The 15,096-nt window shown below is 40.1% G+C and overlaps 1 protein-coding gene across 2 annotated transcripts in view; it reads right to left on the bottom strand.

The window, feature by feature from the left end:
* DOK5 (docking protein 5) overlaps positions 1 to 14,844 on the bottom strand; it is a 62,344-nt gene extending 47,500 nt beyond the window's left edge. For both annotated transcript variants that reach the window (XM_070940059.1, XM_070940060.1), the window contains exon 1: positions 14,627 to 14,844. In XM_070940059.1, the coding sequence (XP_070796160.1) occupies positions 14,627 to 14,692 (66 nt within the window). In that variant the 5' untranslated portion in view covers positions 14,693 to 14,844. The remainder of the gene's footprint in view (positions 1 to 14,626) is intronic.
* Positions 14,845 to 15,096: the final 252 nt, after the last annotated feature.

The following is a 15,096-nucleotide window of genomic DNA, read 5'->3' as shown; positions in this document are numbered from 1 at the left end:
ACGTTTTGTTATTTTCATACCATCTGACTTTGTTCAACAGAAGAGTTGTTGAATAGAAGAAAATTCTTAGAACCCAACAATAATTGGTCAAATAGATTGCCATTTCTATAGTATGCAATTTACTTTAATGTATGTTTGGAGTATAAATGAATTTACAATGAAGTAAGCAGCACAATATTCATTGAAAAGCATTATCTTTCTTTGCAAACATCTTTTGTTACTGTATAGCAATCCCTGAAACCATCTCATTTGTCTTTGTGTGTCTGTGTGTTGTTTGTGTGTCTGTGTGTGAGGGGGGGGTACAGAGAGAGGGAGGAAGGGAGAGAAAGAGAAATCTGGCACAGATTTTTCTTGGAAAAAGCCATCATCATTATAAATTTCATCAATTTCTATCCCAAAGCATTTTTATTTCCCCACTTCAGAAATTTGCGACTTGGAAACCTCTACATTGATTTTAATTAAAGTTGGCAATCTTGATCCTGTCATTATTATCTAATTATGCTGTTCTGCTGGGAAAAGTAAAATAGGGGGTTTCTTTGGGGGGGTTGCATTTCACCCATGCTAGGGACAAGCAATGCTTTATTTTAATAAATTTTATTCTGAATTTGGATAGTTGATCAGATTGCACAATCTCTGGAGTAAATCAGCATTTTCCTAGCCTTAAACCCAAATCAGATCTTGGGTCTGTGCATCTTCATGAATATATAAAACTCAAAAAGATGATAGTTTCTTGACTCCAAATGTGAGCTAAGTTTTTAAAAAGAATTGGTTGGAAAGAAATTTGAGAAACTGCATCACAGAAAGAGTTATACCTTCACATTATATGAGTTCCTTCTTAGCATCTTTTGCCCGTCTGATCTTTCCACATTCTTTTAAAAAGGATGTCTACAAAGTTCTGAATTAATTCCCTCTTTTTATTACTAACATAGAAATGAGATCTATCTGTCCTACATATATTCTTTGACATTCATTCTTTCTTTTCTGGCTGTGGTTTGAAAATGTGTGTGGAGGGGGAAGGGAACCAATTTATTCCCTTTTACTTAGATTACAGTGGCATCACAGCTATGTTGATACCATCAAGGGGAAAAAAATAGAACGGGTTTGCATTAATGTCAAAGGAGGTAATGTGGGAAGAAGAATTAAAAGCATCCATAAGGTGCAAATATCTGGAAAAGGGAAGAGAAGGCACTGGAATAGTAAGAAGGGAACATTCCCCAAGAGGAAAAGGTGGGTACTGAGAGACCAGCTCAAACGGGAAAGTCAAGAAGCAGAAAAATAACCAATCCGGTGAAGATTACATGAAGTGCTAGGACCACTTTATAATGCCTTGGTAAGGCCACACTTGGAATACTGCATCCAGTTTTGGTCACCACAATCTCAAAAAGATGCTGAGTCTCTGGAAAGAGTGCAGAAAAGAGAAACAAAGATGATTAGGGGTCTGGAGACAAAAACATACAAAGAATTGTTGCAGGAATTAGATAAGTCTAGTCTAGGGAAAAGAAGGATTGGGAATGGCAAGATAGCAATGTTCCAATATTTGAGGGGCTGCCACAAAGAAGAGGGGGTCAACCTATTTACCAAAGCACCGGAAGGCAAGACAAGAAACAATGGGATGGAAACTATTCAAGGAGAGAAGTAATGTCTTTCCTGACAGTGAGAACAATTAACCAGTGGGAAGCCCATCTTAATATGCTATTCCTGGTATGTGATCTTTTGTATACATACAGAGAAAGAAGCACTCTTGTAATCTTTGACTTTTAGGCTTGCTGTCAAACATCAGCCATAATACTAACGACTGTTTTGAACAATATGCAGGTTGTTCAATATGAATGGCTATTTTATATGTGAAATTATAACTGAAATATTTCTGCACCTACATTGGTTCACACTGTCAGGAAGTTTCTCCTTAGTTTTAGGTTGCTTCTCTCGTTGTTCAATTTCCATCCATTGCTTCTTGTTTTGCCTTCTGGTGCTTTGGAAAATACATTGCCCCCCTCTTCTTTCTGGCAGCCCCTTAAAAGCCTGTTGCCTATCACACTCTTGGGCAAAGCATGTGAGCCATTTCCTCCTTTCAGTGGTCCATGAAAGTGCAGTTATAGTATGTAGATAATAAAGTTGAAAAAAGGTGAACAACATTTTTACAGAACTATAGATACGTTGAGGCTGGGTGTGACAAGGAATGGCAGGGAGGAGAGGGGCCAGGCAAGGCACCCCTTGATGTGAGTGACATTGAGTTGGCCACACCTACCCAGTCCCATGACCATTAAGACACACCCACTGTCACATGATCTTCAAGCCATGCCCACAAAATAAGCCACACCCACAGAACTGGTAGTAAAAAAATTTAGAACCCACCCCTGAGTGGGATGCCACTGGGATGCCTTCAAAAGTTGTGGGTGCTCCATTAGTGGAGGCTTTCAAGAAGAGACTAGACAGCCATTTGTCTAAAATGATACAGGATCTCCTGCTTGAGCAGAGGGTTGGACTAGAAGACCTCCAAGGTCTCTTCCAACTCTGTTATTCTGTTAGGTCTTGTGATGACCACAATCTGAACTGAGCATCCAGTCCTGCTAACAACATACTGCAACCCAGGCTAGAATTTCTGAAGGTGTTCATGAAAGAAGCAGGAACAGCATGAGAGATCACAGTTTAGGAACCAGTGCAGAAGTGCCTTCTTCCTTCTTTGTGACTCTGGTATATTCATGTAACTTCATTCTTTCCCACCCAGCTCCTGCTTCCTCGAAGGCCCTGTCCTTTATAAACTAGCATTCCAACATCTCATTTACAGTTATTTCTAACATACTTAATGCCACAACCATGTTGCTGTTACCTCAACTCCTTCACTGCCACTGGTCTAGTGGTGGGTTTCAAAAATTTTTTACTACCAGTTCTGTGGGTGTGGCTTGGTTTGGTGGGCGTGGCTTGGTGGGCGTGGCAGGGGAAGAATACTGTGAAATCTCCATTCCCACCCCACTCCAGGGGAAGGATACTGTAAAATCTCCATTCCCTCCCCAATCCAGGGGAAGGTTACTGCAAAATCCCTATTTCCTCCCGATCAGCTGGGACTTGGGAGGCAGAAAATAGATGGGGGCGGGGCCAGTCAGAATTTTTACTATCGGTTCTCTGAACTACTCAAAATTTCCACTACCAGTTCTCCAGAACTGGTCCGAGCCTGCTGAAACCCACCTCTGCACTGGTCATAAAATTGTCCATCATTGCTAAAGAATGTGAGATAGAATTCACAAAAAAAAATAGGTATAACTACTCTTACTCGGTAGAGAAAAAAAGTCTGTGCAGATTTTGGATGGCTCCTATCCAAGATTGGATACTGGCAATTCCATATCTTGTCCTCAGATTCCCTATTTAAATCAGATATCAAAGTTGCAGGAAGGAAGTCACTATGGAATGTCCAGGTCAACCCTGCTCACATTCTAAAAATAAACACAAACTCTCCACACGGAATTCTTCTTCATGTTACCATCAGTGGCAGAAGAGGGTATTATTTAGGATTGCAGGGCCTGTAACATGTGAACATGGATTTTGATAAGCCATGCAAAAATCATTAGGCGGCCCGCAAGGGTGATTTAAGAACTAGGAGGACTATCATGAGACCGCACTAGAAAAAATGCCTATGTCTAGACAAACGCTTTAGAGAGAAGATATGGTGAATGTTTTGTTAAGAGTAGAATGTTTCTATCACAGTAATTGTACAACAGCTCATTAAATTCACCGACAGGAAGCAGTGAGTTTGAATTAGAACATGTAAGCAGATAACCTCTATGTCAGGGAATAGAACACAAAATTCCATTTTGTTAATGGATAATCTCTATAATGGATTGTATTATTAAGGCATTATTACTATGGAAGCAAACTACTTTTGTGATTAAAAGGAATTCAATTCACCCTGCAACATGGACAGTGTCAGAGCCAAACAAAATATTAGGGCGAAACAGCATTTGACATAGTCTAACACACTGAATAAAATTTACCCATAGACATTACGATTTAGTACAGTCTATTGTGTTCAAATGGACTTAGTCCCAAATTTATAGCTATATGTTCAATGTATAAAATAATAATTTTAGAAACTAAAAATTACAAGTATTTTTTTTAAAATAAGATTTTCATTTTAACGATAGTTTGGAAGTTACCATGGCTTCCTTCTTGGGTTAAAAATGGGAAAGAATGTTCTAAAATAAATATAACACATAATATTTTTCTCTTTGTGAGCCAAGGATGGATTTTTTTTATACGTATAAAATGACATGATATAGAGATGGGATAATTTACTACAGAACATATCTGCTGCATAATTCTTTTTATGAAATTGCCCATTTAAACTGCATGTAAAACTTTTTGTTTGTTTGTTTTGGTTTATTATAGAAAGAGTAAAACTACCTAGATTATATGTCTGAAGTAGTCCTTAGCTATCCTTCTGTAATTCACTTTCCTGTAGCACATATTTGTAGTTGCTGCTGCCTGCATCTGCACATATGTAGATTACTTTCTATATGTTAATGTTTCATGTGATTTCCCTTGGTTATGTCACAAACTTTGGTGTTCAGCTACCTATAGAAACTATCAAAGTGTTTCATTTCAACCAATTCTGATATAGAACAATATTACGGAGTCCTTGGTGATCTCTGAGCTTGGTTGGTTGTTTGCAGACATTTCATTACTTGACTAGGTAACAAAATTATTCATTTTTAATTCCTAGCTTTTTTTTTTTCCTCAGGTGCAGCGTCCAGTTTTTGGATTAACCAAACATTGATCCACTGTTTGTAACAGGAATTGACTGACTGGCTTGTTGTCTAAGCCTGATGTTGTGGCCTGAGAGAGGGTGTCTGTCCCAAAGTCACCCAGTCAGCTTTCATGCCTAAGGTGGGACCAGAACTCACAGTCTCCTGGTTTCTAGCCTGGTGCCTTAACTGATAGATTCAACAGAGTCTTTTCAACCCTGAGCTATTCCCTTCTATTTAACAATACAACTGTTGATCATGAAAAGCACAATGAAATCCATTATGGTGACCAAAACCCATTGTGCTCATTCCCACCATTCTGGAAGCAATTAATAGTGCAAGATCAAGACTAAACAAACAAAACTGTATGATTATTAAAAGACAGCAAAGAAATACAGAAATCCGTTGCTCTCTGTAGTCACATGGGGTCATTTTTGCGACCTAAATCTGGGCCTAAAAATAAAGGATTTCAGTCTGTTGATTGTCTTCCCTTTTTTCTTACACACACACACACATGATAGATAGATAGATAGATAGATAGATAGATAGATAGATAGATAGATAGATAGATAGATAGATGATAGATAGATGATAGATATTGCGGATGCCTTTCATTGTATTACATTCTAAACCACCATGACTGTGTTAGCTGAAAGGCCATCCATAAATACTGTTAAGTAAGCAAATTCTGAACTGACCTCTAGTTATACAGGGCTACTTAAAAACAAGAAGAAAATAAAAGGAATTTGTGGCTCTTAAAACAATTTTATCCACTTTCCACAGGCCAGTGGATTTCCCATCAGCTCTGAGGTCTCTGCATCCATTCCCTTTGATGCCCTTTGGACGAGCGATGAAAGTATTTTACAACTCTTGGGCACCATTATATGACCCAAAGTTCTCTGGAAAGGCTTTAAGTGGACAATAACCACAAATGCATCTGATTTATTATTTTTCAAGGTAAACGATCCAGAGAGACCCTTCATGTTGTATGACCTTGCTGCCACTTCTTGTAATACACAGCCGGGATCTATGGCTTTTCACCTTGGCTTCAGCCTTTCTCCCTACACATGGATTTCATTCTTCAGTATTAACTACAATATAAAAGGTGACTTTAAGCTCTCCCAGGCCACTTTGCTGTAGTGAATTCTGGCCTCCCGGCAGGTTATCTATCCACAGTACATATAAATTTGGAAGAGAGACTATAGGCAAGCACAATGTGGTACAAAGTCATTAGCTGCTCTTAAATCTCCTGCCAACTAAAGCTTTATCTAGATCATGATTCGTAATCTTTTTGTACCATCAAGACCTTTGAGAGTTTGGTGAAGCCTATAGACCCTTCTCAGAAAAAAATGGTTGAATTGCATAAAACACATATGAATGTTATTACAAAGGAAGCCAAAGATCCTCAATTATCAAAATATTTTGAGAATAGCCAATATGGATATTATTAATATAGGTAAAGGTTTCCCTCGTACATATGTGCTAGTCGTTCCTGACTCTAGGGGGCGATGCTCATCTCCGTTTCAAAGCTGAAGAGCCAGTGCTGTCCAAAGACGTCTCCATGGTCATGTGGCCAGCATGACTAAATGCCAAAGGCGCACGGAACGCTGTTACCTTCCCACCAAAGGTGGTCCCTATTTTTCTACTTGCATTTTTTATGTGCTTTCAAACTGCTAGGTTGGCAGAAGCTGAGACAAGTAACAGGAACTCATCCCGTTACGCAGCACTAAGAATTCGAATCGCTGAACTGCCAACCTTTCAAACAAGCTCAGCATCTTAGCCACTGAGCCACTGCATCTCTTAATATAGGTACTTCTTTATTAATCTATTAAATCAATGTCAATGCTTGTTTAATTGTTTTATGCCTGTTTTATGCTGCCCAGAATCGCTTGTTGAGATGGGCAGCTGTAGAAATCAAATAAATAAATAAATAAATAAATAAATAAATAAATAAATAAATAAATAAATAAATAAATAAATAAATAAATAAATAAGGCAATCCCCTTTTTAAGGTATAATAATTTTAGTGAGGTTTATTGATGTTAAGAAACATTTTGCCATAAATTAGTTTGTTGTCTATTTTTTTTTTTTAATTTGATTTATATGCCGCCCTTCTCCGGAGACTCAGGGTGGCTTACAATGCGTTAAGCAATAGCCTTCATACTTTTGTATATTTTATACAAAGTCAGCTTATTGCCCCCACAAACTGGGTTCTCAATTTACCTACCTTAGAAAGGATGGAAGGCTGAGTCAACCTTGAGCCTGGTGAGATTCGAACTTACAGTAATTGCAGACAGCTGGTGTTAATCACAATGCTATTAGTCTGCTGAGCCACCAGGCCCTTATTTACTTTATTGAATGAAAAACTACATTTTAGTTAGAGATTACATGGATCCCAGGTTGAGAGCTCTTATTCTAGATCATGGGTGTCAAACTCGCCGCATCATGTTGCTGTCACATGACATTTCATGATGTTTTTCCCCTTCGTAGAGCTGAGGTGGACGTGGCTTGTGCATGACGCATCTGGCCCATGGGCCCCAGTTTGACACCACTGAACTAGAATGTATACTCCTGTACATTACATGTACTAGAATGACTATCTAGAATCTAGACCAGGGGTGTCAAACCCGTGGCCCATGGGTCGGATGCATCACGCACTGGCCACACCCATCCCCATTTTAGCAAAGGGGGACAAATTGTGATGTCATGTGACGACAATGTGTCATCGCAAGTTTGACACCCCTGATCTAGATAGTCATCTAGTACATGTGAATGGAAAGATCAGAATCAACTGCTCTCTTCATTCCTCTTTTCAGTGTCTCAGGTTCAAGAACCACTTTTCATGAGGAACTAAGCCCACATACTTGAAAAACTCACAATGCATAATCAGGATCCTTTGTTTCAACAGAGAACAGGAGAATGAGGGGAGATTATATAATGGCATTCTCCAGGTGTAACTATTTGACATGATTAACTTTACTTAAGTTAGGCTTTAAAATCATTCCAAGGTTGAAACTATGGTTAAAGTTGTCTATCTTAGCCACAATCTCAAAGTATGGTTTGTAATAATGTTACATTAATTAATTAATTAAATTTATAATGCCGCCTATTCACCCATGGCGATTCAAGGTGGCTTACAGAATATAAAAACCACATTTAAAAACAGTAAAACTAATAAAAAAATCAAATAAATTAATGTAATAAAATGTAAAAAAAAAATAATTACTCCACATGCAATCTAAATCCATATACTTAGTGAGGTGGGTTGGTTGGAGGGATTTTTTAAAATTCAAATCTATTCCATCTCTTTGATTTAAACCTCATACTAGCAATTAGCCTTGTCCAGAAAGCTAAACAGTTTGTTAAAAATCAAAATAAGGATTTAAAACTCTTATTTATTTGCTTCTCTGATTTTTACCCTATCTTTTTATTTTGAAACAAAAACAGAATATTTAAAAAAATAAAAATACCGATTAAGGGAACAATAAAATAATTTATGTTTATTTATCATGCTTGTACATAGCTATATTTTATGATGACTCCCAGTGGGTAACAACATAACCATACACATCAAATATCCATAGTAAACCAATTTAAGTAATTAGGTTTAAATTAATCAAATTAACACAGGCACAGTAATGATAATAATCATGATGATAAACAGATAAAAATGTCAGAGCATCATATAATTACGAGGATCGGGATATTAACAAAATTAACTACGTCTACTATGACTACCAATTAACAATTAAAAGTCTGTTGAAATGAGTTGCTCTTCTAAAGGCAAAGATCTGGGGATGACGTGCAACCCAAAGGATTTTATGCAAGATTCTCCCACTTCCACAGCAAGAGGCCTCTGACAATTGAGACCTCTTCAGATAAGACCTCCTGAAAGACAGGAAGCCATACATATGTTTATTTAAAAACAAGGGGCAGAATATAGCCAATCTTTGTTGTTGTTGTTGTTAGTTGCAAAGTCATGTCCGACCCATCGTGGACAACATTCCTCCAGGCTTTCCTGTCCTCTATCATCCTCTGGAGTCCATTTAAGCTCATGCCTACTGCTTCAGTGACTCCATCCAGCCACCTCATTCTCTGTCGTCCCTTTCTTCTTTTGGCCTCAATCTTTCCCACCATTAGGCTCTTCCCCAGTGAGTCCTTCCTTCTCATTAGGTGGCCAAAGTATTTGAGTTTCATCTTCAGGATCTGGCCTTATAAAGAGCAGTCAGGGTTGATCTCCTCTAGGGCTGACCAGCTTGATCGCCTTGCAGTCCAAGGGACTCGCAGGAGTCTTCTCCAGCACCATAGTTCAAAGGCCTCAATTCTTTGGTGCTCAGCCTTTCTTATGGTCCAACTTTCACAGCCATACATTGCAACTGGGAAAACCAATCTTGGTGGAGCCCAAAACAGTTAAGCAAGGTCATACCTTCTTAGAACTTAGAATGGATAACCAGAAGGATATATCACAGCCGTAGGTTAAACTGGGAAGTCAAAAAACACCCTCAAAGGTACGGGTGGTATTCTACCAGTTCGGACCAACCACTAGCTCCGACGATCAGCTGGGAGCGAACCAGTTCGCTCCGACAATCAGGTGGGCCCACCTGCCCGTCCCTGCGCTTTGCTGATCTATATCTTCTCAGCTGATTCGCGCAGCAGAGCGGATTGCCACGCCTCAGCTGTGTTACTCCCCAGCAGTAACACGGAAGGTAAATTTTCATAAAACTGTGTACGCACAAACAGCGAAGCGCACTATCACCGAACCGGTTGTTAAACTGGCAGGATCCCACCACTGCTCAAAGGCAATAGGAGCCTTCCATAATGTTAACCAGGAAAACTACAGACATTTCCACGGAATTCAGAACTGTCAGCTGAATGCCAAAATGTGCATTAGGGTTTCATCACATAAGCTCTGCCCCTTAGATACTTAGAAGCAACATCAAAATTCACATTAAGAGGGAATTCTTTGTCATTTGCTTCTGCTTTACTCCCACCATAGACGCCAGTGTACATTCATGTAGCAGGAGTCAAGATTGACTCATAGTCTTCTTTATTTAACCAAACACAGCATATTGTCCTTAGTAAACAATTTGCTATCAATGCAGATCCTTCAAGATCTGCAGCCATTGGGTGATGCAGGAGCCTAGCTGCTGAATTTTGCACCATTCATTCATTCATTTTCATTTTGCTTTTTTGTAAATAAATAAAAAGTAAGATTAGTGTGCACAGCAGCTCCTGCTCCAATAACATCCTTCTTCTTGATCTGAAATGAAGAGTGAGTAGTGCAAAGTATCATATGTGTATTTCTATAGTTGATGGGAGACTTGGAAAAAATGAGGAGTCCTTGGTGGTCTCTGAACGTAGTTGTTTTCTTGCAGATGTTTCATTACCAAACTGGGTAATATCATCAGTGCTAGTAGGGAGTCAGATTTGTTCTCATTTTATATCTTACTGGCTTGCCCTGTCAGGGTTGGTTGGTGTGGTTTTGGTGATTCTTTGCTTGAGCTATTTACTGTCAGTTTGCTTGGCAGTTCCTTAATTAGGGTATAATTTGCTTCTTGGTTGTTAGTGTAATGTAAATCCTGGTGTTAATCTCTGCTCATCTGGTGTTGATTGCTGTTGATGGGTTTTTTTGGTCTTTGTGTTCCCTTTTTGACTTTTTGATTATCTCTTTTGAATAGTATGTAGACTTAAAGAAGGATCCTTCAAGTTCTCATTTGTCCTTTTAACTGCATCCCACTAACTCTCAGTAGCCTGATGCAAGTGTGCTGCCATAGTTAACATGGGATGTATCCAAGGCCTAGATATTGAATCTGATTGGGCCACGAAGAGTCACATTCATCACACTAGATATGATTGTGCAAAAACATTAATCCCTGGGGATCAAATAGCATTCCCAAACAAAGAGGGCTGGTACTTTCAGGAGAAGTGGAACGCTGTCTAATCCCAGTTAAACTTTCATCCTTAAGTAATACTTACCCATTCCACCTTGTCTGGATCAGGGGTGGGTTCTACTTAGCTTTATTACCGGTTCGCAAGCACAGAAGCTTCTGTGCATGCGCAGAAGAATTTTGATGATGTCAGGGTCAGTGGGTGGAGCCTCCCGCCGGTTTTACTACCAGTTCTATAGAACCGATCCAAACCGGGGGCAACCCACCACTGGTCTGGATTTAATGTCAACTTGTTCTCCCTCATCCATCCATTATCAACAAAAGAAATCTTCCTTCTATTCTGAAACTGGAGGACCAGACAGACTGGAAACTGGAGATATTCCTGCACCAAGTTACTTTCAAACTCTTGGCTGGTGATAATGGAAGTTGCATTCCAAAATGCTTGGAAGGTATTAGCTTGCCTCCTTGTTCTATACAGCCAGTAGGGTATAAGTGTTATAATTTGGGACTAACAACCAAGGAGCGTCAGGTTCAGTTTAGCCATAAAGTCCTTTGGGTTCGTGCAAGTTATTGTTCATACATCACATTAAGCACTTTATCTGGTTTGGTTTAGTATATTGTAAAAAACCAATGTCATTTATTTCCTAAGTACAATTAAACAACCCATAACACTAGTGCCATATAGAAATCAAACAATGATCTCTCACTCTTCCTAACTGACCTTATGCATTTATTGTGAAACTAAAACCGAGGAGGAAAAGTAGACATTTCTTAAGCATTTTGGAGGAGAAGCAATGTAGTGATGTAGTAAACATAACCTCCAGTCCAACCCATGTTTTCTTTTTCAGAAATGTCCGAGTTTTGGAGCTGCTAATCTGAACATATTTATTTAGAAATGTATAATAATAGGTCACTAAAAACTAGGAATTATATTTGTACAGGTAGTCTTCAACTTAAGACCACAATTGGGATCAATTCCCAATTATGAAGCAAGACATCTTGATTTGATGATCTTTATTGCTACAGTTGTTAAGCAAATCACAGCAGTCCTTAAGTGAATCTCGCTTCTCCCATTGATTTTGCTTGTTGAAAACTGGGATGAGAAAGTCACAAATGATAATTACATGACCCTGGGATGCTGCTGCAACCATCATAAAGAGCAATAGCACTTAGACTTCTATACCGCTTCAAAGTGTTTTACAGCCCTCTCTAAGCAGTTTTACACAGTCAGCATATTGGCCCCAACAATCTAGATCCTCTTTTACTGACCTCGGAAGGATGGAAGGCTGAGTCAACCTTGAGCCTGGTGAGATACGAACTGCCAAATTGCAGGCAACCGGCAGGCAGCAGTACTAGCCTGCAATACTGGATTCTAACCACTGCTCCACCGCGACTCTTTAGTTTAAATACACGATTGCCATGCACCCAAATTCTGATCACATGACCATGGGAATGATGTGGCAGTTGTAAGTGTGAGGACTAGTCATAGGTTACTTTTTTCAGTGCCATTGTAACTTTGAACAGTTTCTAAGCAAATGGTTGTAAGTCAAGGACTACCTGTATACGATTAGGAACAGGTATCCAGGTACGCTGTGTGAGCTGCCACAAAGAAGAGAAAGTCAAGCTATTCTCCAAAGCACCTGAGGGCAGGACAAGAAGCAATGGGTGGAAACTAATCAAAGAGGGAAGCATCCTAGAACTAAGGAGAAATTTCCTGAGAGTTAGAACAATTAATCAGTGGAACAACTTGCCTCCAGAAGTTGTGAATGCTCCAACACTGGAAGTTTTTAAGAAGAGATTGGATAACCACTTGTCTGAAGTGGTGTAGGGTTTCCTGCCTAAGCAGGGGGTTGGACTAGAAGACCTCCAAGGTCCCTTCCAACTCTGTTATTCTATTCTATCAGTGCATTTATTCTTTTCTACCACATAGATCTTTCAACATTCACATGTATGCAGTACATGAGCCTCAAGTTCACACTGCATGAACCTTTCAGTTATAAAGCTCTTCCATTTTTATAGTAGCCAGTGACATTTACTATCCACCTGGTAAAATAAAGGGCGCTTGAGTTGAAATTGTATCCCATTTCTTTCGAATCTGAGACATCGGCTCAGTTGTTTATCAAAACTGCAGACAATGTGCCTCCAAAGAGTTAAAGCCTTGCAGATGTCTATGAATCAACTTCTCAAGGGAAGCCACAATAACTGCCAAAACAGCCTACCAGTGCATCGGCAACAGTCTGGTACAAAACAGTCCAGTACACAATTTTAACATAAGACTCCTAATATTTTCATGCATAGCATCTTTGGGGGGGGGGGTAACTGAAAAAGTATGCGGGATAGGTAAACAATGAAAGAAACGCTTAAACGTGAAATAAATGCTCCAGCACAACATGACAACTAAATTGAGACCTTCTGAAAATCAGAGGTGTAAACCTGTTCCAAATATTATTATTTTTTTTGACAAATAAAAATTCCCATGCAGAGTTTTCTACACACCCAAACTAAGCAATCGGCTGTGCAAAGAAGGAATTCTGCTAGATTGATATGGATGTTACCTCCCTAAAACTCCAGTTTGAAACTGATCTAAATTTATTTTCTATGTCAAAGGCCGTGGCTTACTGACTTCCCAGAGCTATAAAAAGTTTCATGAATGAAGGAATCCTCTGGGGTAAACACACCATCAACATCTGACTTGGAGGAAAGGTTTACTTGAATGGTATTTCCATGTGACCCACATGCAGAGTGACAGCATATTTTAAAGAGACAGCTAACAAAAGCATGAGGGGTTCATCTGGCCGGAATGGTTTAGTATCACAAAACTTCAGAATTGTCAGGTGCAGATGATGAGATACAAGACTCACTAAGTGTAAATAATGTAGTTTTTTTTTTCCTACTTGCAGGGCCGGTTTTATTCAAGTGGGATAAATGCTGCAGTTCTGTTCCTGAGAGTATTTTGCATCAGTTTGGACTTTTCAGTACATTTATACTCCTAAGCAATCTGAAGCCACTGAAGCCAGGAAGATTTACTTCTGGTTAATATATAGTATATATAGTGCAATGGTGCAATATCAGCTTGTTATAAAAAGAAGTAGACGTTAATACTTTAAGTAAAATGTGCGTAGACTTGCCCTCAAGGCAACAGGCATCCTTTAGAATCAACACACATAGACTTGTGCTGGCCCAACTGTTTGAGATAAGAGGCCAGCAATATATGTAAGTATTAACATCTACTTCTTTTTATAAAAAACCAATATTGCACCGTTGCACATCACCCACCACAGGTCTCACTTCTGAGTGAAGTTACCTAGGATTAAGCTGCCCATCTCCAAGACTTTAAACCAAACCCCCGCTGCAATTGCAAATCGCACACAGCTGCCCTGAAGTTTCCTTGCTCTTTTGCACTAAAACGGGGCTCCGTTTTAGTGCAAAAAAGGAAAGTTTTCAGGAAAGAGAAGTGGAAAGTTAGGAGACACAGACCGCCTCGATCAGTCAATTCCCCGATTTCTAAATCAGTTTCCTATCAAGCCATTGCCTCCTCCAACCACTCGCCCCAGTCCCGTTTGAGGAAGAATTCTGTGGCATTCAGGGCTTGCTACTCTACCTGCACAGCTGAGCCCCTGAAAATACCCATTTAATGCCAGCGCACATCTCTGTGTATTTTCCCTTCGCTGAACCTGTTCTCTTAGAAATGCGCCTTGCAAGTCTGCCGGGTATGTGTATGCAGGGATCTGGAAAGGCTCAACCCTCTGCAAGGTAGAAGTAAATAACTAGAACGCTAAAGCGGCCGTTGGCTTGCTTGTCTTCACGTTCAGACACTCCGACCGATCCCAACCCACCAACCCACCCGGCGGCCGCGGAGGAGCATCTGGCAAGTCTCAAAAGCCGCCGCCGCCGCTCAGTCTCGGATGAAAATGCCAAGGGGAGAAGCGGGGAATGGAGGAGAGGAAAACGGGGGGGTGGGGGTGGGGAGAGACGCCAAAGCCATCGCAAAATACTTACGCCCAAACGTCTGCTCCTAATCTTGACATACCCTTGCTTTACTATATCGTTAAAATTGGAAGCCATCCCGGTTTACGGCGGAGGAAGGCGGGCTTGGAGGAAAAGTTGCAAACGCAACCCAGTTTTGTAGCTTGTGCCTGGCTGGGTTGGCTTCTGGCTTGGCTGCCGTTTGAACTCTTCCCCCACACCACCAAAGCCCACCCCAGATGATCGATCCGTCTTTGGGATAAATCCTCCAATCCTGACCCAGAAGCTCGGCAACCAGTACGACTGTTTTCCTGCTCGCTCGCTCGCTCTCTCTCCTCCTCTCCTTCTCTGTGAGAGAGAAAGGTAGCTTGAACGCTGCGGAGGTCGCAGCGGAATGAGAGAAGGGGATCTTCTCTCTTCCTCCTCCCCCCACCTCCCCAATTTTTTTCCTGACTTCCCTAGTAGGGAGTGCAGTTCCCTCTCTTGCTTCCTGGGATGCAGAA

Source organism: Pituophis catenifer, unplaced genomic scaffold (assembly GCF_029215685.1).
Source record: "Pituophis catenifer annectens isolate HBS135680 unplaced genomic scaffold, rPitCat1.0.hap2 SCAF_3, whole genome shotgun sequence".
In the NCBI taxonomy this organism is placed as follows: domain Eukaryota; kingdom Metazoa; phylum Chordata; class Lepidosauria; order Squamata; family Colubridae; genus Pituophis; species Pituophis catenifer.
This window is presented reverse-complemented; position numbering and strand designations above follow the sequence as displayed.